At 52.2% G+C, this 22951-nt stretch overlaps 1 protein-coding gene and 1 non-coding gene across 14 annotated transcripts in view; both read right to left on the bottom strand.

The window, feature by feature from the left end:
• Window positions 1-22951, bottom strand: part of RGS3 (regulator of G protein signaling 3) — a 132574-nt gene that overhangs the window by 5779 nt on the left and 103844 nt on the right. For all 13 annotated transcript variants that reach the window (XM_035255135.3, XM_009001686.5, XM_078374626.1 and 10 more), the window contains 2 exons: window positions 9114-10070; window positions 539-603 (listed from right to left, as the gene is read on the bottom strand). In XM_035255135.3, the coding sequence (XP_035111026.1) occupies window positions 539-603; window positions 9114-10070 (1022 nt within the window). The remainder of the gene's footprint in view (window positions 1-538; window positions 604-9113; window positions 10071-22951) is intronic.
• On the bottom strand, window positions 1122-1258 carry LOC118147968 (U4 spliceosomal RNA). Its single transcript, XR_004734698.1, has one exon. It is a non-coding gene; the product is annotated as a U4 spliceosomal RNA (small nuclear RNA).

Below are 22951 nucleotides of genomic sequence, written 5' to 3'. Positions count from 1 at the left end.
GTACAAGGACACCTGAGGTGAACCCACATACATATCTTTTTCATTGGTACCTCTAACAAACCCCAAAACGTATAAGAAGGCCTGAGTGTGGCCAGAAAAGGCTTGGGGAGTGCGGTTTGGCAGCTGGGCCAGCAGCGCCCCCTCCTGGCAATGCCAGAAACTGTCAGCATTCAGGAGCTCAGGAGGAGGAAGAGAAGCCCCATGACTGTCAGTTCCACCCTTTCTCAGGTCACTCGTGGGCCCAGAGGTTGCAAAGGAGTTGTTGAAGCCACTTGGCCCCTGCATGGCTCAGAAGCTGGGCCAGAGCCAGAGCAACTGGCTGGATGCCTCTGGTTCACTGTGGCTTCCGGGTACTGAATCAGCACCTTGCCTCACTTGGAGAGAATGCTCCAATATCCTGTTTTTCCTTGGGGTCTGTCTGGGGTTATAGGCAAAACCAAGTGCAGCCCCTTCTCCCCACCTGGACCCCTAGAGGAGAGACAAGCCCTGGGGCAGGGGAGGAAGATGAGCAAGCGTGCCAGGGATCTTCCCAACGTACAGGTTTTTGCTCTTTCTCTTCCGGGAGGCTTCATCATCATCCCCAGCGGTGTCGGCCCCACTTATCTGCAGAGAGAAGACAGACACAGTGCAGTCTGGGCACCCAGGAGCTCCTGCCTCAGCAAAGAGAGGCTCAGAGACCCAACAGTCCCTGCCATCACCCCCTTCCACCTCCAAAGCCCAAACAACCCTCACCCCCAGCACAGCAGGTAAGGGAGTGAACCCCACTGCTGGGAACAGCCTGGCCATGAAGTGGGATCGCCTTGGCAGAGCCTCAGGCCACAGGGATCTCCTCCTGGGGCATTCAGGTCCCCAGCTCACTGGGGAGGAGCCAGACAGCTGGCACTCATGACAGAGGCTGCATTGCAGGCAGTGAGCTGGTGAAAGAGCAGGGGTTCTGCTGTGTCACCAGGCCAATCCCTGCCCCTCTCTGAGCCTTTGTTCTTTAATTTCTAAAATCAGGATCATAATGATTAACTTAAAGTTCAAAGGAGACCCGAGATGGTCAGCAGTGTATAAAATGAATCATTACACAAGCCTGAGCACACTTCTCTTGCCTTATACTTTTCCGTGGCTCCCTAGTGCCCTCAGGATAACGTCCAAACTCCATAACATGACCGGATCTACCATCTTCGGATTGGGGCAGAAAGTTCCATTTTATTAGCAACAATCGCGCCTCAGATAAACCTCACTGGCTACGATACTGCTACTGCGCAAAGCTAAAAGTTGCATTTTAACACCAGTTACAACTCCTTCAGTTCTCTCTCCAGCCTGCCTGGCCCCTATTTCAGCAACCTCCTCAACTCTTCCTTCCAACCAAACAGGTCTTCATCTCCATGTGCAATTCCTTCCCCAGGGGATGCTTTTATAAGTCTCCCACCTCCCTTCTCTCCTAAGACCCAGCTTCAGGTAAGACCAAAACCTCAAGTGAGCCACTGAAATGCCTCCTCCCCTGGGAAGCCCCTCAGACACCTGGAGCAAGGTTGTGCTCCCTTCACCTCTTTTGAAGTCCCCACCACACCCAAAATGACTTGTTCAAAATCTGTCTCCTCTGCCCAGTTATGAACTTCCAAGAGCAAGGCCTCTGTCTGCCTGGACCACCTTCCCAGGGCCCGGCATGCATTAGGAGCTCAGCAGGTCAAATCTGTGGAATGATTGAATGAATCTCAGAGTGGAGAAGCGGGCTGGGGAGGGTGAGTCTGGAGGCCCTGCCCGCCTGATCCAGGGCCTGCTATTCATCCCCCACCCACTCGTCTCCTTGCCTTTGCCTGTGCAGTACCCGCTTCCTGGAACGCCCTCTGTCTCCTCCAGACCACTCCAGACACCCACCATCTCTATTAGGGCCACCCTCTGTCTCCCTTGCCCTGGCTGGGTTTTCGTGTCCTCCTTCAGGGGGACCCAGGGTCCCAACAATGCTAGCCCAGAGCAGGAGTCCAGGTAATGCTCAGAGACAGCAGAGAAGTGAAAGTTCAGAGTTGGATAGGCATGAACCTATATCCCAAGATAGGACAGAGGGCCACCAGGGTGGATCTCAGCTCTGATTCCTCCTGAGGTGCACCTCAATTTGCTCATTTGTAAAATAAAGAAGATGGGCTAAACCTTAAAAGGCTGTGTTCTTACTTCTGGAAAGAAAAGTAGGCTGGGCACAGTGGCTCACGCCTGTAATCCCAGAACTTTGGGAGGCCGAGGTGGGTGGATCATTTGAGTATAGGAGTTTAAGACCAGCCTGGGCAACATGGTGAAACCCTATCTCTACAAAAAAATCCAAAAATTAGCCAGGCATGGTGGCATGCACCTGTGGTCCCAGGTACTCAGGAGGCTGAGGTGGGAGATCACCTGAGTCATGATCATACCACTGCACTCCATCCTGGACAACAAAGTGAGACTCTGTTGAAAAGAAAGAAAATAATAAAAAGAAAAGAAAAGAAAAGAAGGGAGGGGAGGGAAGGAAAGGGGAGGGGAGAAGAGGAGGGGAGGGGAGGGGAGGGGAAGAAAAGGGAGATGGGAAGGGGAGGGGAGGGGAGGGAGAGGAAGAGGAAGAGGAAGGGAAGAAGAGGAAGAGGAAAATAGGAGAGGAGAAGAGGGGACAGGAGGGGAGGGGAGGGGAGGGGAGGGGAGAGGAGGAGAGAATGCATTTATTTCAGATAGAGCCTGCAGGAGAAGCCACCGGCTTCTTAGTGGAACAACCACCCAAGAATGGATGGATGGATGGATGAGTGGGTGAGTGGGTGGGTGGATGGGTGGATGAGTGGGTGGGTGGATGGGTAAATCAATGGGTGGGTGGGTGGGTGAGTGGGTGGATGGATGGATGAGTGGGTGGGTGGGTGGATGGGTGGATGAGTGGCTGGGTGGGTGGGTGGATAAATGGATGGGTGGGTGGATGGATGGGTGGGTGGATAAATGCATGGGTTGGTGGATGGATGGATGGATGGATGGATGGATGGATGGATGGATGAGTGGATAGATGGAAGAGTAGATGAGTGGATGGATGGATGAATTACGCCTTCATTAGCTCATACTATAGGCCAGACCCTGGATGGGGCATAATTCAGATACAATCTCATTAAACCTCACAGTAAATCTATAAACAGTAAACAGAGAATCAGATAATTTAAGTCACTTGCCCAAGGAGACCCAGCATTTAAGTGACAGAGCTGGAATCTGCCTCAATTCAAGGCTGTGTTTCTCCACCAGAGGATGCTGCTACTCAAAAATGCAAGGTCAGAACACATTTTAATGTTTCCAGTGAAAGACTCGGGAAGTGCTGCCTCCTTCCTGAGAATGCTGCCCTACCAGAGTTGTAAACACACATGTGTGTACGTGCACACAGAGGCACACACCATATGGTGTGATTTCAGAGCAAGGGTTTGGAGCCAGACCTGGAGATTAATCCTGCTTTCACCAACTTTGGATCAGTTTCCTAGCCTCTCAGCTTCCACTTTTTTAGCTATGGCTTAGGCATAGTGACAGCCTCACAGGGCTGATAGAAGGTTCACCAGGATAAAGTCTGGGCCCCAAGGCCCAGTCCTGGCACTCATGCCACCCTCAGTAACCAGTGCTCATTGCTCAATGAGTGTTACCACTGTCACCCCAGAGAACACACAGGCAGCAGTCGCGATGGCCTGGGGAGGCAGTGCCCAAGGCCCCCACCCGTGGGAAAGAGCCCTGGGTCCCTGGGCTTCCTCCCATTCTAACCTCAGCTTCCGTACTTTATCGGCCCCACACAATGGGCCTGGGACCACTCCCACCCAGCCACCACCCCCAGCCTCTGCGCTGCTGGGAAATGGGCTCTTCCTTCCACTGCAGGGAGGAGATCATCTTCGGCAGGGACTGACCCAAGCCAAGGCACCTGACAGAGAGGCTGGGCAGCTCTGGCCCTGGGAGTCAGCCCACTGGGCTTCTGGGGAAACCTGAGCACCAAGAGGAGCCTGTGAGCCAAGAAGATACTGAGGTGGAAAATGGGTTCTGGTTCCCAGCCCTAGGGACTTCCCATAGCTGCAGGGAGGCTTTGGGCTCTGGCCTTGGAGGGGGCCAGAGTGGTCCCCCAGGGTGCTGCCTCCCACAGCTGCAGCAAGGCCTGCCCTAGGCCCAGCCTGCAAAACTCTCCAAAAGGATTCTCCTTTCCATCTTCTCCCCACTATCTCACTCTGCCACCCTGTCCGGCTAAAAAGTAAACGGAGGCGAGTCCAGGGCGTGCAGCCCTTCCCTCACTCCGGGCAGAATTCCTGGAGCCTGCCCAGCCTCCTCTAGCACCCTCCAGGGACTAGAAGCTTACCACCTCTTGGGACAATAATTATAATTCTTACTGTAATTATAACTGTCATTATAGTAATGGTTAAAAGTGTAGATTTTTAATTGCCTGGATTTGAACCTTAGCTCAATTATTTACTGGCTAATTGACCTTAGCTCAGTTACATGCCTTCTCTGTGCCTCAGTTTCCACATTTGTAAAATGCGGGTAATAAGTGGACCTCCCTCAAAGGGCTGTGGTGAGGATTATGGAGGTTAACACAGGGAGTGCCCAGTACAGCGCCCCGCACACAGCAGTGAGCGAGTACTCTTACTAGTGTGGGTTTTGCCGTTATTTGTGCAGCGTTCACTACATGCCAGGTGCTGGGCCAACGTGCTTTAACATACTTTATCTCACTTAATCTTGGCAAGGATTCTAAGAGTCAGTTGCTGATACTTCCCCTCAGTGTGCAGCTGAGGAAACCGATGCCCAGGGCAGTTTGGTAACTGGCATGGGCTCTCTGAACTGGCAAGTAGCAGGGAACTGTGGTCTGGGTCCAGAGCCCACCGGTAACTAAGGACCCTTCTGTGAGCAGGGCTCAGCTGGTTTCCCCTATTGGTCCTGGTCAGACTTCTGGGGCTCCCTGGCCATCCATGGCTGCCCTCTCTGATCCAGCCCAGCCTGGCAGGCCCCATGGAACCACATGGAAACCGTTGGATCTAAACTCTATACTTGTTCACACATTGGAAATAATTCTTTAGCCTTTTTAAAAATAGGAGGCTAGAAGGTATTATCATGTGTTGGAGCTGGAAGGCATTTTTGAAGTCCCCTTGTCTGATCTCTGGCCTAGGTGGGAGCTTAATGAAACAGGGCTGGCACCCTCTGTGGACCGCCTCTGCCAGGCTAGTCCCCTGCAGGGGAGGAAGGAAGCAGGGCCAGGGAAGGGTTGCAGCCCGTGGTCTGTGGTCTCCTCACCATCAAGAAATAGCCTATGACCCCTGTGCTGAGCCAGACAGGCTGGAATAGAATTCAATGGCAGCATCCTGGACCCAAACACAATGACTCCCCAGGCTTCCTTGACTCCCCAGGAAAAAGGCCTGTGGGTCTGCTCTGCAGGCCCTTCAGGGAGCAGCCAGGAAGGCAGGGGTCTGGCGGCAGGGGGCACCATGAGACCACTCAACTCAGCACAGGGCACCAGACCCAGTGGACGGCCAGCTGGAGAATAGTCCCTTTCTGGACTCAGCCTGCCCATCTGTGAGATCACCATGGCCCAGCAGAACATCTCTGAGGTCTGTCTGTTCTGATATTCCTACTCACAGTAGAAATTTCTCAGCACACAAGAGGGCAGGAAAACAGGGACGTGGAGAGGGGACAATGTCGAGACTGAGTGTCACACTGTGGCAGGCAGCCTGCGTTCTGAGCAGCCTCAGCTTATGCACACAGCAGCACAAATGAACAGCCTGAGGCCGCCGCACAGAGCTTTCTATGTACTGCTCTCCCTGGAACCCTTGGGGCAACTCCAGGGGGACTCCGTGTTCGATTTATAAGAGAAAACTGAATCTCAGAGAAAGTAGCAACTGGCCAAGGTCTCAGAGCCAGGGAGGAGGAGACAGAGCTGAGACTTGAACCTGGGTCTGTCTGACTCCACAGCCTCAACACTTCATCCCACTCCTCTTCACTTCTTGCCTGGCATTGCCTGGGAACAGTGGCCCATCAGCATCAGGGGACCCTCCCAGAAGAGCCAGGCCAAAGCCAGGAAGATAGAAGCCATGGGGGAACGCGCCGCTGTCCCTCTGCCAGCCCCTAACCCCTGGCCCCTCATCAGCATGAGGTGGCGGAGCCTGGGCTAGAGCCACAGAGGACTGGACAAGGGTGAGGCCTTGCCCAGCGCCACCATTATTTGCTGTGTGGCTGGGGACAAAACATCTCTTGCTAGCCTGAGCCTCCCACTGTAAGACAACTGCTTGTCCACCTTGCAGCAATGTCAGGAAGGTGAGAAAAGGGGGCTGGTTGTACTTCGAATGGCAACACAGCCAGTACTAATCTGGTTAGTGCTCTTTTCTCCTCCCCCTCCTCATCACATGATTACCGTTTATGGAGCACCCACCAGGTGCTGAGCACCAGTTACTGCCCTAAATGCTTTACTATTAAAGCATTAAGCTATTTAATCTTCCCAGCAACCCTAGGAAGGAGGCATTATTACCACACCCATGAAACCAATGAGGAAACTGTGGCTCACAGAGGGGCAGGGCTTGCCCAAGGCCCAGTACCAGTAATACATGGCGCTAGACCAGGGTGTCTATCCCATCTGGGCTTCATCTCCTCTTGAAAAGGGTGGGTTTCATACTGAAGCTGACAGGCAGGAGGGGGCAGGATGTGAGTGGCAAAGGACTAAAGGACTGCTGTGTGGAAGCCACCAGGCTGGGGGCAGCCTCTGATGTCTCTGCCAGCTCAGCCACTCAAACCCAAGAAAGGAAATGACCAGCTAAAAGTGGATGGGACAGGGGACGGTGCCAGTGAGAACCCTGGGCACCCAAAGGGGGAAGCTGAGACCAGAGAGAGCTGGTCCGGGCCTGCCGGACTCCCAGGCTGAAGTATCTGTCCCAAAATAGGAGCTGAGGCCAACTGAGCCGGGGAATTAGATAGATGCATACAGAGGAATATGTGTGAATTTATCTGTATATAAATAAATGTATTGGAGCAAGTGTGGTGGGAGGGAATAGAACTGGGAAGGGTGTAGTGGGGGAATCAGGATTGGGATGCCCAAGGCAGGTGGGCCTTAGCCGCCCTCCAAAGAGGAGTGGCCAGGCCTGATCTGAGTGAGCCTGAGGCCTTGCCTTGGAAGGACAGCGTTCTAGACTCTCTCATGTTGAAACTGTCAAGAAGTGGCTTAAGATGGTGATATTCAAACTTTGGCAAGATCATGATCCCTCAGGGGCATGTTTAAATACAGGGTCTGGGCACCACCCCTAGAGATTCTGATTCAAGTTTGGGTATGGGGACTAGGAATTCTCTATTAATGACCTCCCCGGGTGACTCCAGAGCACACCGCAGTGTGAGAACCACACATACTTACAGATGAGATTCAGTTCCCAGGCCAAAGTTCAAGGACCTTTCCTGGAGGGCCCCAGCCTGCCCTTTGAGAATGACTACCTTTCAGCAAAAGCATCTCCCTAAATACCAAGCCTGCCTTCTTGCTAGTGTCTAAGAAGCTAAGCAGGCTTCTGAGGACATGTCCCAACTTGGTGAGGAAGTATGCTGGAATCCATTAGTGATGTCTGCCACGGGTTGAAGGGAGGAATAGCAGCACGTGTGCCAGGCATCTACCCTTCAGGAATGCTCTGCTCTAGCCAGAGAATGCCTGCCTTTTTCTCTCTGTTTATTATAATCCTTCTCAACCTTCCAGGCCAAGCTGAGAGGTATCTTCCTCCAGAAGCTTTCCCGGATGGCCCTAGACCCTGGGGTCTCTCCTCCTGAAGTTCTAGATCTCTGAGTCAGTTGTGCTCCGTGGGCACTGACCACCCCTACTCACCTGGCCTCATAACACTTTTCACACCAACATCTTGCACTGACTGTTGCATTTCAAGAGAAGGCATGGGACCCAGCATTCCCTGAGGGCCTCCACTAACCATTCTGGAATGTGAGTGCTATTAACCCCTACTATTCAGAGAAGAAAACTAAGGTTCAGAGGAGTTGAGTGACTCAATCAAAGTCACACAGTAAGAAACGGAGCCCAGACTCAGACTAGTTGGTGGGCTTCAAGATCATGGCGCATCTGTTCACGGTTAAGGCTCACACAGATAACTGATTTCTCTCGGGCTGAGACCAGCCTCACACACTTCTGTGGTTCCTGTTATGCCGCAGAGCACAGGGCCTGGTACACAGCAGGAAATTCATAAATACTTATTTATCTGTATATAAATATTCACGAGAGGCAAAGAGTGTGGTGGTTGGTTAAGAGCACTAGCCCTGGGCTGGGCACGGTGGCTCACGCCTGTAATTCCAGCACTTTGGGAGGCCCAGGTGGGTGGATCACAAGGTCAGGAGTTCAAGACCAGCCTGGCCAAGATGGCGAAACTCCTCTCTAATGAAAATACAAAAATTAGCCAGGAGTGATGGCAGGTGCCTATCATCCCAGCTACTCAGGAGGCTGAGGCAAGAGAATCACTTGAATGCCGGAGGTGGAGGTTGCAATGAACAGAGATGGCACCACTGCACTCCAGCCTGGGGGCCAGAGTGAGACTCTAACTCCAAAAAAAAAAAAAAAGCACTAGTCCTGGAACCAGATTCTAATTCTGGTTCAGACATTGATACTTTGTCACCTAGAGCACGTTAGATAACCTTTCTTTGCCTCAGTTTCCTCTGCTGTAAAATGGTCACAAAAATACTATCTACTTCATAGGGCTGTTGTGTGAGAATTAATGAGTTCACGTAAACTGCTTAGGATAATATTGACACAGAATCAATTTGTGTTGTCACTGTGGCTGGCTGATGGATTTCTAGTCTGGCTAAGCTGTAACTCTATTTCTCCAGCTACTATCTCAGATCTTTTAAATCTAAACACACAACGGCCTGGGCTAAGCTACATCTGCTCTGCTTTCTGTGGGGACCGTGCAGCTGTAAGAACACAGCATCTGGAGTCCTAAAGTCAAGGGTTTCAGTCTGGGCTCTGCTTTCTGGGTCCCGCTGGGCCTCAGTTTTATCTTCCGTCCAATGGGTGGAAGGTTCGCTGGGAGGCTGCCAGGACAGCAGGGGTGGAACACCGTGACTACTCACTCCCTGCAGTCCCTGGGCCAGCCCTCCCCACATTGCCTGTATCCTTCTACCTCCCCATGTAGCTTTCTCACCTTCCTGTGTCCTGTGAAGAAGAGGGAAAGGTGGTGCATGGAGCCACCATTGCGGCCCAGCTCTTTCTTGAGGGTGCTGGGCGAAGGCATGGCCCAGGCTGAGGCGGCGCCCTCACCGTCTGAGCAGTGCAAGGTGGTGTCGGAGGCGAAGCAGGTCCCCCGGGGCTCCTGCAGCAGGCTGCCCTCGCTGTGCGTCCGGCGTCGCAGCGAGTTCTGCACACGCAGTGAGAGGCCACCCTCAGCCCCCTGGCCCGTCTCGATCATGCTGCTGCGCTTGGCCTCACTGCGCTCTCCATAGTTGTCATCGCTGGTGTCCTCATCCTCATCCTCCTCCCCTTCCTCCCTCTCCTCCCCCTCCTCTTCTGCATCCTCCTCATCTCCCGAGCTGCCCCGCTCTGCCCCTGCCTCCTGGCTGTACGTGCTATCCAGGCGGACCTCAGGGATCACGAAGGCTGGCCTGGAGGCCGCAGGCGGGTCCCCAGTGGCTGCTAGCAGGTCCCCAGAGCTCGTGGTCTCCTCAATAAGGGCCTTGACTGGCAGGGAGACCTGGCTAGGAGGCAGATCTTGACAGGGTGGAAGGTCCTGGGTGGGGGGTTCCTGGACGGCAGGGAGGTCTTTGGTGAGTAGAGGGTCCTGGTGAGGGAGGGGTTCTTGACCAGCGGGCAGGTCCTGGCAGGGTGAGAGGTCTTGGGCTGGAGGAGGTTCCTGGCATGGTGGGGCATCCTTGCTTGGCAGGGCATCTGGGCCTGGAGGGGATTCTTCACAGGTAGCTGAGTTGTTGCTGGACAGTGGTTCTTGGCCAGGAGGGGGTTCTTGCCCAGAAGAAGAGTCCTTTTTGGGTGGAAGGTCTTCCTTCCCAGGAGAGGGCTCCTTGCTGGGTGGGGAATCCTCAGCACCAGGCCCCTTCCCTTCCTCCAAGGACATCTCCCTCTTCTCATCTGCCTCCGTCTCAAACATCTGGGAAACAAAAAGAAAACAAGAACGGTTCAGAAGGGGAGGCTCGGAGATGCCAGCATCAAAGGCTGACATGAAACTAGGAAGTGACCTGAACCCCGGCCCCCCAGTCTGAAAGCTGAAGTGCCAGATGGAACCCTGAAAGCCCCTTTGACTTAGCTGTGTAACAATTCTCACCCTGTCTTCTTGCTTGAACTTTCTGCTCTATCAAAAACACAACTGGTCAGGAGAAGAGGGAGAGGTAACCACTGTCTATCCCAGCTCCTGCCATGTCGGTGCCAGGCCAGCATGACCCAACTCTCTTATATGGCATTCCCAACAACCCTATGAAAGAAGATCACTGTCCCCATTTTATAGAAAAGGAACAGGTTGAAGCCTCTGGGGATAAAGGAGAACTAGGCAGTCTCTGCTCACAGACCAGAACCAAGCCAAGCCCCAAAGCCAGGGCAGTCACTGCACCTAGCCCAGGATGTCTTCTACCTGAATTAAAGTTAAAAAAAATCTGAATGAGTCATTCAAACAAGAATGTGCTCTGAACGTTTAAGTATCTTTTCGAAACTAGTGAACTGGAATGAAACTGGGACTGGAAAATACTGCCCACACCTGGACTCGCCAGATGTCACAGACACATGGAACCTCCCTGAGGGATCACCCACCCTGGGATTTCTAAACTGCTGGGAGGAGCCTCAGGGATTCTTTAAAAACACAGCATCTCCTGCCTCACACACAACCCTCAGGATCCTAGGGGGTTTAGTTGCATTTCTGCAGATTTCATGAGCAAAGAGAAAAATGGTTCTCTTGATGAAAGTCTGAAAAGCTACGTCACCAGAAGATTGAGGCCCTGAGAAAGTCAGCAGTGTCCATGGTGCCACAGCCACACAGGGAGGCAGTTCTCAAGCTTGGGCTGAGCCCCTCACACTCAAGGACCAGGAATGCTGGAGCTGGAACTGTTTATTTAGAGCCTAGGTTCTGTCCTTCAAGAAGCCATAGCTGCTGAGAACTAATGAAAGAGAAAGACCCCACCCATACTCGGGAACTCTACGGGTGTTTGCGAATGTGCGCACACGCGGGCACTCACACTGGCAGAAAACTTCAGGCGTAAGTACCCCCCAGAACATGGGGTAAGAGCTCTCATTGTAGAAATTATTAATGTCCATTTGATGGATGAGAAAACTGAACCCAAAGGCCAGTGGCTTACCTACTGTTGCACAGCTGCCCTGACACCAAAAGACCATGCCTGAAGCTGAGAAATCTCTGAAGCCCCAGGGAGTCTGTAATGGTGGAGCCCCACAGCTGGGAGCCAGCCATCAGCCATGGCTTGGGGCAGTTGCAGGCGGCTGCACACACATGTCAGGGGTCACGCTGGCATCTGGGAGCACAGATGTGAGCAGATGTGAAAGCGCCGCGCGGGTAACAGCCTCAGCCTGGGAGCATGAAAGTGAAAGTGGAGCCTTGCAGAACCGAGAAGGTGGCTGGGCAAGGGAGGGGAAGCCTCAGAGGACTCCAGCAGGAGCTGGCCAGGGTCAGGCACGCCTTAGGCTGTGGCTCACAGGCCAGAGACAGGTGCCTGCTGATGCTGTGGTCTTCTTGCCCTGGAAATCCTCCCTGCAGCTCAGAGATGACTCTACCCAAGGGCCCTCTCAGACCTCATAGCCTCAGACTCTGAAACAACAGCAATCCAAAATCCCCACTGCATAGACAGGAAGGCCGAGGCCTACACGGGGGTGTCAGGTAGAGCCAGTCACCAAGCTTTGGGCCTCAAGATGTCCACCTATGAAATGCGATAACCAGCATGCCTGAGCAACATATCAGGAGGGTATGCTGCAGAAAGTGGAAAGCTCCTTAAAGGAGATGGTGTTGGCAGCGGTAGTGATTTAAAAGGCATTGATCTAGAGGGAGACTCTGAAGTTACAGACCTCAACCAGCGACATATGTTTCCCATGCACCCCACACTCTGCCAAACACCAGAGTCAATGTTGGCAATTGTAATGCCAGGGCCTCCAGTCCAGAATTCTCATCTGGAAACTAAGGGCTGTGCTTTGGTCCCTTCAGGCTGTTCCCAGGTGGACAGAAAGACCCTCCATTGAGTGAACAGGAAGGCTGAGGGCCCAGTCTGGACAGTGACTTAGTGACTTGCTCAAAGCCACCCTGCACAATTCAGGGGCTAGGCTGGGGCCAGAGCCCAAGCCTTCTGGCCCTGTTCTTCTCAAGCCCACTTCTGATCTCCATCTCCATGAGCAACCCAGTCCCCAGCCCATCACCCCACCCACCAGGGAATATTCTCCATCAGGAGAAACAAACTGCCCCACAGCCAGCTCCTATCACCCTCCCACATGGTCCACCCCAACGCCGGTCCCCCGGCCCAGCCACCTGCCTCTGATAGTCCTTGGGGAAAGACGGAAGGAAGCAGCAACCAGGTGCCCTCAGGGCCTGGCATGGAGTGGCACTGAGAGGGGAGCAGGTCATATTTCCCCTTTCCTGGGTGGTGGGGGTGGGGCCCAGGTCTGTCCCAGTGGTGACTGTCAGCTGGAGCCCGTCCACCCCTTGGGGAAAGTGCAGCAACAAATGCAAAACCAGAAATGCAAGTCAGCCTGCCTCTGCCAACCCTATTCTAAACCGAGGCCAAACCAAACAAAGCCAAGAGGGGAAGTGCCGCTCAGGCAGGGGTGCTGTCCCCAGAGGGCCTCTACCCGGAGGGATCAGGGGAGAAACTAACCAAGGCGGAAGGGTTCTCAGAGGGCCCAGTGGTTATGTGCTCGGATCCCCAAGTCAGACTGATTTTGAACCCAATGGGGCCACTTTTTAACTGTGCAACTCTGGTCAAGCCTAGCAATGCCTCAGACCTTGTTTCCTCATCGGGAATGGAGCCTGGTGATAGCACACTGGACTCACAGGACTATGTGAATCTCACAGTGCCTGGCCCTGGAGAAGCTTTTGATCCAATGGGAGCTATCAGTAGTCTTATTCTAGAGACAAGAAACCTGGGGTGCCAGAGGTTAAGGGAATTACCTGAGAATGAGAGGCTGATGCAGGATTAGAACTCACATCTCCTGCCCACGGTCTCTCCCTGTTTCCTTGGAGCCTTACACACAAGTGTTTGGGGCCCTCAGAGGGCTATAGAGGGAGGAGGAGCAGCCTGGAGTGCTGCCTAAGACCCCTCACCTGGGCGCATCCCACACAAGCCGATGCTGGTGAACAGGGCCCAGAGCACATGGTCCTTTCTGTGCTCCCAGGCAGGCTCGTGTGAACAGGGACTGCGTGCAGGTTTGGTGAGGCCTGTGTTCTTGGAAGAGCTGGGGTGGGAAGTGGTTTGATGGAGTCTCTGGAGCAATTACAGGAAACCCGAGAAACCCAGGGGTGGGGGGTGGCAAGTGTAGCAGAAAATTAGGGCAGGAGGGGAGGCAAAGATGAGGGCCAGGTTGCAGAATACATGGTGAGCATGGGATTGCCCTGTGAGCAATGAAACGACACAGGCAGAGCTGTGCTGTGTCAAAGCTGCTCTGGGGAGTGTGGGCAGGATGTGAGGGTAGCAGGGAGGACTGAGGCATGCATGCATTCATGCATTCATTCATTCTCCATCCACTGAGGTAGGTACTGGGGGAACAGCAGGGAACAAGTCAGACACAATCTCTGCCCTCAGTTAAGCAGGAAAAACAGAGGTTGGACAACTAGTTTCAAGGAGCATGGGGAGCGCTCTGATAGCGGAAGTACAGGCTGTTGGGGACCCAGTGAGGCAGCTGTTGCAACCAGCTGGGGTAACAAGAATCCAGCCAGCACGCCCCAGAGAGACCAGCCTGCTCACCCAGGGCCTTGGGTCCAGAGTGCTGGAAGCCACTGCCCTGCCCTCCCAAGGTGGGGGTCTGTGTCTTTCCCATCCATCACTTCTCTGGTTAATTCTGCCCATGTCTCGTCTGCTGTAAGCACACAGGAAATGAACCAGGCCCTCTAAATGGAGCCACTGTTTAGGACCTAATCAAATCCTCTCCCAAATCCAATCCAGAGCTTGGAACAGGCTGGGGAGGGATGGCAGCTATGACACCCAGAGTTCACACTCATACCAGCTATGGCTCCTAGGCCCCAGATGCCCACTGGCTGTTGGGTTGAAGGTAGAGGTGAGCTGCTGGAAGTGACTTGTCCAACATCACACAGCTACTCACCGAGCGGCGAGGTCTGCTGACCCAGGGGCAACCTGCAGCTCTCACTCCAATGATTCATCACAGCCGCCACAGATGCCGCGCTCTGCATCTGCCCTCAAAAACCACTTCCTACACTGGGGGGGGGGGGTGCAAACTGGGGTTTGCCTCTGCCTCAGGGTGGTCCTTAACAGTCAGGACTTGATAGAGCACCAGGGACACAGCCAGAAGGCCTGGGCTGGAATCCTCACTCCATCATTTTCTAGCTGTGTAATCCCCAGCAACCTCCCTCCAAGCTCGGTTTTCTCTGCCATGAAAGGGGGAGAGGATGCCCTGCTGCTTCCTATGTCAGGGAACCAAGGGGACCAAGTCTTAGAAAGGGCAGGAGGGTGTTCTGTGAACTGTAAAGTCATTTGAGAAGGGGAGAGGCTGTTAGAATTCCTGCCCCACAATTGACCTCCAGGCTTTCAAGATGGGCTGTTCCTTCAGGCTTGGCATGCTCTGGCTCCCCAGCTTCAGGTCCCTAGCTCAACACTAGCTTCCAGGAATCTTGACAGCTCAGCTGACACTTAGCTCTCCCAGCTCAGTGTCACCCCAGGTCCTCCAGGCCTAGCCCCTTAACCACCCAGAGGCTGGCACCCCCTGTGCTTCCTCCACCACCAGCTCAGAGACCCTCCAGATTGTTCTCCTCTCCCTTCTACCTTCACTCCCTCCAACACAGCAGGTTCAGCAAAATTCAGGAGGACGGAGGTGATACTTACATTAGGGAGAGCTCCAGATACTAACTTCACACTTATTTGCTGGGTGACCTTGGGCTTAACCTTTCCGTGCCTCAGTTTCCTTAGGCATACATAGGATTTCTAGAACCTCCTCACGACGTTGTTAGAGGAATAAATGAGCTAATGTGTATCCAGGGCTCAGCACCAGGAGGGCACACATGAGCCCCCGATAAACAATAGCCTTGGTTACCCCAGCACAGTGTGGCTTTGACATCTCCCTCCCTGAATTTCCGCTGACCCCTTCTCCGCCCTCCCATGGGCCTGTCTGCCTGTCCTTCAGGACCTGCTGCAGGGTCCGTCTCATCATCAGCCTGTCTCCTCCCTTGTGAACCCATCCACTCCCCCAGCTACAATCGCTGTCTGCACCATCTGGCCACTGGTGACTCACTGTCCACACTGCCGGCCCAGACCCATCTCCTGAGTCGAGATGCCACAGCAAGTATTCACCGAATCCTCAGAATAGTTGTGCATCCAGACATGGTTCTAGGCTCTGTGCATAAAGGGCATAAAGGAAGGAATAAGAAACACATGATCCCTGTCCTTGTGGAGCTTGCAGACTAGAGACAAAGGAGGCACATTGACCAAGTCGTCACTCACATAAACACAGGATAAATAGAAACCATGATGTGCGATGTGAAGGAAAACCCTCAGATGCTGCCAGAGTACAGCGGAGTGTCGGGAGGCCGCCCTGGGGAATGGCTGGAGACTGAAATCTGCTCAAAAGCCCTACTCTGAGTGGGTGATCGCCCCCAAAGTCCATCATTCCTCCTCTCATGGTCCCTATATCAATGACGCCACCACCAGTTGCCCAAACCAGGGACCTGGCTATCATTTTCTCCTCATTTTCCTTCACGACACCCCCATGGTCAATCCTCAAATCCTCCTGATCATCACTCACACAATTTCAAGGATCCTTCCCCTAGGGAGGTTGGCAATAAGGAGGACAGAGTACATGAGAGCTGTCTGTACTTTGTGCTAATTCCTAAAGCTACTCTAAAAAATAAAAGTTGAGGTGGGATGCTGTGGCTCACTCCTGTAATCCCAGCACTTTGGGAAACCAAGATGGGTGGATGACCTGAGGTCAGGAGTTCAAGCCAGTCTGGCCAACATAGTAAAACCCTGTCTCTACTAAAAATACAAAAATTAGCCAGGCGACATGGCGTGTACCCATAATCCTAGCTACTCGGGAGGCTGAGGCAGGAGAATCGCTCAAACCCAGGAAGCAGAGGTTACAGTGAGCCGAGATCCTGCCACTGCACTCTGGCCTGGGCCATAGAGTGACTCTGTCTCAAAAAATAAAAAATTAAAAAGTTGATTAATCTTTTTTAAAAAGAAAATTCCCATTCTCTCCGTGTCCACTGCCACCACTTCCCTCTAGACAACCATCATCTCCCATCAGGATGATGCGGTCCTCGCACTGGCAATGCAGACCCCGCTGGCCATTCTCTATGCTACGTCAGGGGAACCACCTAAATGCAAACCTCAGCTTGTCACTCCTCTGCTTAAAACTTTGCTGTGGCTGGTGCCCCAATACCTCTCAGATAAAGTTCAAATTCTGTAGCCCTGGAAGACCCTGGGCTCTGTCTCCCTGTAGCCTCACGTCTGACCACTCCCCAGCTGAAATGTTTGATGAATGAATAAATGAGTGAAAGAACAATCCAATGAACTTCACAGGACCATCTAGACTCAGCCTCAAAGTGCAGCCCATGAGCCAGCAGCAGCAGCACCCAGGAGTTTATATAAAATACACACAATCCACAACCCCCTTCCCCATCAGAATCTGCATTTTAACAGGATCCCAGGAGATTCATTTGCACATTAAAGTTTGAAAACCACAGACCTAGACTATTGGTTCTCAATAGAGAAGTACAATTTAGAATTACCTGTGGAGCATTTTAAAAATGCCTCTGTCTGAACCCGATCTAAGACCTACTGCATCACCTTCCCTACAAGTAAGACCCAGGCCTTTTTGCTTCTTTCTGATGCCTGAGACAATCCTGGAGAGTGGCGTCAGGTAACAGACAAGGTGACTGTCTGTTGCATGAGGCCCAGAGAAAAGAAGTGATAAGCCCAAGGTCATACAACAGAATCAGAACTAAAATCCAGACCAGAACCTCACCTGGGACCAGTTCAAACACACAGCGCCCTCTCTACAATGGGGAGCCTGTGCAGAAGGGGCGTGACCTCAGAGCAGGATGGGGGACTGGCAAGTTCCCTGGAGGCAGCTGCCCATTCATGTTCCCTAAACAGAGGCCCAACCGCAGGAGGAGAGAGGAGCAAAGGAGGAATTCGACCACAGACTGAAGCTCCTCTGTCAGAGGCTCAGGAGGGTGGCACGCCACAGCAGGGAGCATACCCACTCTACAGACAGCAATACTGAGGCACAGAAGAGGGGTAGCTCACCCCACACAGAGAATCTCAGGACAAAGCCAACACTTGTGGAAGAGGAATCCCTGAGGAAAGAGAGGACGGAGGGCCCCCTCAGAAACCCTCCCTACTCTTGGCACTTCCGCCTGACCAAGCCAGAAGGACATGCTATTTGCAGCCTGCTGGAGACCCACTACTACCTGCCTGGATGCCCAGCTTCTCCCTGGGCAGGGAGGCAGCTCCCATGGTTTCAGCACCATTCTGCCCTGTCACTGCCCTGTCACCCCTCACCAGGCCCCTTCTCCTGCCTTCATTTCTGACACCACTGCTTCAACATGGGGTGGACGTGCAGTCTCTGTCCCGACCTACCACCTTAAAGACCCCTTCTCTCCTCCAGCTTTCTTCTCTGAAAGGCAGGGAGTTGAGAGTTGAGAGCAGAGGGGTTCCCAGCTTCTTCCTAAGCTTGTGGTGACTGACGCCTCATGAGAAGGGAAACTCCAGGCCCCCTGGCCTCCCCTGCCCCACCCCTGGGGCTCTGCTCAGGAACCAGCTCATCTGTGGGCTCCACCCTCACTCCCCTTCTCAGCTGGCACCCTGCTCTTCTGCCTGCTCTGTGTGTGTGTGTGTGCGTGTACGTGTGTGTGTGTGTGTGTGTATGTGTGTGTGTGTGTGTCTGTTCTCGGGCAGTCTCCTTTCCCTAAGCTCTCTACCCCTCAAGTCCACTTCCTGCCCGTCCCTGTGAGTGCTGGATCAATTGCCTCAGATGTTCTGGCTGGAAGGCTCTCTGTTCCCCTGCCAAGACCCAGCCTGCCCTGCTGTCATAGCCCTGGGCAGGTCCTATTTGGCTCATCAGGATCATGTCTCGCTTATTCACACCATTTCCCCCAAGACTTACTCAGCAAATACCTACAGAGCTGCAGCCATGTGCCAGGGCCTGTGCTGGCTATTGAAGCCAAACAGCAGCAAGCCATGTTCTCTGCCTTGGAGGTGCCAGGTCAATCTCTCACCCACCTGCTGCCACAGTAGGGGGCTGTGGAAGCAACGGCAGCAAGAACAACTAGGACTGCTCTGGGAGGAGGTAATGGGGGAAAAGATGGGACAGGGCATTCCAGGCTGAGCCAGAGCCAGCAGGAAACATTCAAGGAGGTGGAGGTGGTTGGATGGGGCAGGAGCATGGATATGTTAAGGAATTCTGACTTTACCCAGAAAGCAGTGTTTACTTAGTGCTGTAGAGGTAAGGAAGGTGAAGCTAGAGGTGTTCGAAACAGACAATGTTGCCAAAGATAGGGGAGAGACAGCGATCATTAACTGAGCGTCTACTGCATGCTACACACTGTGACAGTTTATACTTTAGGCTCTAACTATGTTTTATACTTTAGGCTCTAACTTCCAACAAGCCTGAGATCAGTATCATTTGTAAATAACAAAATGAGAACTTAGAGACGTTACGTAACTTACACAAGATCAAACAGCAAGTCAGTGGAAGAGTCAGAGTTGAAACCGTGGTCTGCCTGACTCCAAAGCCCTGCTCTTTCTATTTCTCTGACCTCTTTTCCTGCCCTCTTCACTATCCCCTTCCCTTCCTTCCAAGGATGCTCCCTGAGGACCCACCTGGGCCGGGCTCTGTGCTAGGGAGCGGTGAGCAATATCAGATGCAGGGGCCCTGCTCAGACTCCACATGGTTGGAGATTGAGGGGCAGGAGACTGATACCTGGTGTTGGGAAGGGCGGTGCAGAATTCTGTGCACCCAGTGACCTTCCCAAATCCTCTCCCTCCCAAGGGCCCCATCCAGGTGGGGAGAGCTAGAAGTGTGTGGCTTCTCTGTGATGTTTTACACTAGGTTAATCAAAGAAGCCCTGCCATGCCAGGAAGACCTCAGGGAAGGACACAAATAGTGCTGCAGTCATGAAGTCAGCATTTGGAAACAGGAGGGCCTGAGGGTGAATCCCACTTCCTACCCATGTGCCGCCTCCCTCACAGCCAGTGTGCTGCTTCGTCGCAGGGCTGCTGTGGGGCATACAGAGGTAGTGCCTGGCACACAGTAGCCCACAGTGGTGCCCTTCTGCTCCTTTGCCTTCCTCTCCACAGCTTGACTCTCTCATGAATGGGCATTAGGGACCAACCCAAAATCTAAGGCCACAGATCTGGAAATAGAGAGGACTGAGAGCCAGGGATGGTAGGAGGGAAGCCTGTTGCTGATGAAGAACTGGGGCTTAGAGACAGGCAAATCTAGCTTCAAAGACTGGCGCTGCCACCTCCTGGGTCAGTGCACCTGCACAGTCTGCTTAACTATTTAGGCTTGATTTCCTCATCTGTAAAATGGCAATGTGAATACTGAGAACCTACATCACAGCTGAGGGGAGGGCTTAGCAAAGGGCCTGGCACCTAGTAGGTGCTCAATAAGCATCTGCAATTTCTGTAATCACAATTGTTACTCTCAGCATGATCATCGACATCATCAGCTCCCTCTCCTGCATCTAATTCCAGGACAGGGCACTAGACACATTTTGACCCTTACAGCCACCTAGGACAGGATCCTATTAGCTGCAGGTTTCAGGGGAGGAAGTTTGGAAGCTGCAAAGGCAGTCTGGATCACTGCATGGCCTGGGCCAAATCACTCCCCTCTCTGGGTCTTGCTCTCCCCAGCATGTCTATCCAATTCTGAATCTCAGCTAGCCTAGAAAGGTCAGAGTTCAAGGCCCAAGGCATGGCCAGGTCTCCCTGTGGGGGCATCAAGGGCAGGAGGAACAGAAAGATCCCCCTTTCCAGATACACCCCCTGCCTTATCTGTCTGCGCAGTCTGCCCCACTGCCCTCCTCCTTCAGGGCCCGCAGCACTAGAGCCCCAACCCAGTGAAAGAGAGGCTCTTTCACTCGAGGACATGAGTGGACATGTGGACGCGGGACTCAGCCACAACCCTGTGGCCAAAGGTTACCCTCCCAATCTTCAGGCACCCTTGGCCTCACTGCCGCCTCTTGAGGCAGGCGGGCGCACACTATCTCTGCGGGGGGAAGAAGGAGGTGATGTCAGGGCTGGGTTTGGCTGGATTTACAGTCTGCTCCAAACCCACCCTCCTGCCTCCCTCTGTTATGAGACTTTCTCTTATTTCCCTTGGCCCTGCACCAACTTGCCGGTATTCTGCTAGAAATGCCTCCATCCCTCTAGGATAAAGTTCCATCCCCTAACCCTGTGTGTTCTGCCCCAGCCAACTTCTCCACCACACTGTTTCTCCTCCTTTCCCTCCAGCCAGTCTGAACTCTAGGTCGTTCCCCAAATACACTCTACTCTCAGGCCCCTCTAAACCTATGTTCATTCTGTACATCCTGCCTACAGCACCCTCCCCTCCCCTGTCCACCTGCCAAAGCTCTTCTCAGCCTTCAAAATTCAAGCACCCTATACACATATTGCCCCTCACTTTCTGACAAAGGTGATACTGCCATATAGTGGAAAGGATCGACTTTGAATACACTGAATATTTATCCAGAGAAAATGAATCTTGACGTCTACTTCATATAGTGCATAAAAATCCATTTCAAGTGGATTTTAGATCTAAATATGAAACATAAAACATCTAAAAGAATACATAAGAGTATATGTCCATAACCTTGTAATAAGCCAAGAAACAGGACTCAACCAGTACTCTCCACAAAAGAAAAAAGATTAACAAATTGGACTGCATTAAAATCAAGAACTTGTGTTCTTTATACCCTTAAGAGAGTAAAAGGCAAATCCCAGAGTGGGGTTTGAAATGTGCATATCCAACAATAAACACGTATCTACAACATTGTTTAAGTTCCTACAAATTAATCAGAAAAAAATAATCCAATAGGAAAATGGGGGAAAGACCTGTACGGGCACTTTTCAAAAGAGGTCATCCAAATGGCTAATCAACACATGAAAAAGGGATGCCGCCTCGCCAGACATCAAGGAATTTCCAGTTAAAGCCACAGTTAGGTATCACAATACCTAATACCAATAATATTGGTAAGGACACGGAATAATAGGCTCTTCCACGTACAGCCTGAAGGGAGTGTACCCCGTCACACTTTGGAAAGCACTGTGATGGTCTTTACTAAGGCTAACTATGTACAACTCTATGACTCAGCAATTGCAAAACTTAGGTATTTACCCCGCGGAAGCATACGTAGTACATCAAAAGATACGTACAAGAATATTAATAGCAGCACTATTCATTATAGCCTCAAACTGGAAACAACACAAATGTTCGTCAACAGTAGAAGATAAACTGTGGCGGTATATTCACACGAGGAAATACCACAGGGCAACAAGAATAAACAAAATAAAACTTGATGCAATATTATTGATGACTCTTACCATCAAAATGCTGACCAAAAGAAGTCAGCATAAAAGAATATGTACTCAATGATTCCATTTACACAAGTTCAAGGATAGGTAACACTCATCGATAAGACAAGTCAAGACAAGGGCCGGGTGCTGTGGCTCACACCTGTAAAATCCCAGCACTCTGGGAGACCAAGGTGGGTGGATCACCTGAGGTCAGGAGTTCAAGACCAGCCTGGCCAACATGGCAAAACCGCATCTCTACTAAAAATACAAAAATTAGCCGGGCATGGTAGCACGCACCTGTAATCCCAGCTACTTGGGGGCTGAGGCAGGAGAATCGCTTGAACCTGGGAGATGGAGGTTGCAGCGCACTGCACTCCAGCCTGGGCAACAGAGCGAGACTCTGCCTCACACACATACAAAAATAAAAAAAGAAAGAAAGAAAAAGAAGAATTCAGGACAAGGGTTACATTTGAGGCCATAGAAACTAAAAGAGGATTATTTGTGGGGATTCCTAGGGTACCAAAATGTTCTATTTCTTATCCTGAATAGGGGCTACACTTTGTGAAAATTCATTGGCTGTATTCTTCTAATTTTTCTGTAAGTATGCTGTACTTCAATTTAAAAAGTTTATTTTAAAAACAAATAAAACCCCTCATCGCAGTGTCTCCTCGTTGGCTCCCTGGGCTGAGGCCATGGCTCTTTCCTCGGTGAACTCCTTGTTTTGTACACGTCTCTGATTGCACATTCCAACTGCTTCCCTCTAGCAAAAAGCTGCCGTGCTGCCTCCTGAATGACTACTGAATGCCTGCTCAGTGTCACATCCACGCCAAGCACCTCACCTACATCACTGCATTTAATAACAGCCCCCCATGAGATAAAGTGATAGTGGCACTCTCACTGCTAGCAGGACGCAGAGTCCATTCACATGAAACATGTCTAAGTGCTTTACAGCCATGATCTCATTTAACCCGATGAGGCTGGACCACCGCTCGAGGACATGAAGGCAAGAGAAACTCCATTCTTGCCCAAGAGCACACAACTGTAAGTTAGGAGAGAGCCTTCCCTCAAGTCCAGAGCCCATATTCCTAGACAACCTCCCTAGATAAGGAGGAGCATGTGGCTGGACACACAAAAGCAATTTCCACAGCCAGGCGGGAATCATGTCTACACCTCAGAGGGGTGGATAGACTGGGATGGAGATGCTCTTCAATGGGCAAGCATCTGTACAATCACATTCAGCTTCACCTCTTGTAGGAAGCTTTGCTGAGGCTCCCCGGCTGAATTGAGTGCTTCCCCA

The sequence above is a fragment of the Callithrix jacchus genome, chromosome 1, assembly GCF_049354715.1.
Source record: "Callithrix jacchus isolate 240 chromosome 1, calJac240_pri, whole genome shotgun sequence".
In the NCBI taxonomy this organism is placed as follows: Eukaryota; Metazoa; Chordata; class Mammalia; order Primates; family Cebidae; genus Callithrix; species Callithrix jacchus.
Note: the sequence above shows the minus strand (reverse complement) of the source record. Positions and strands in the feature narration are given on the sequence as shown.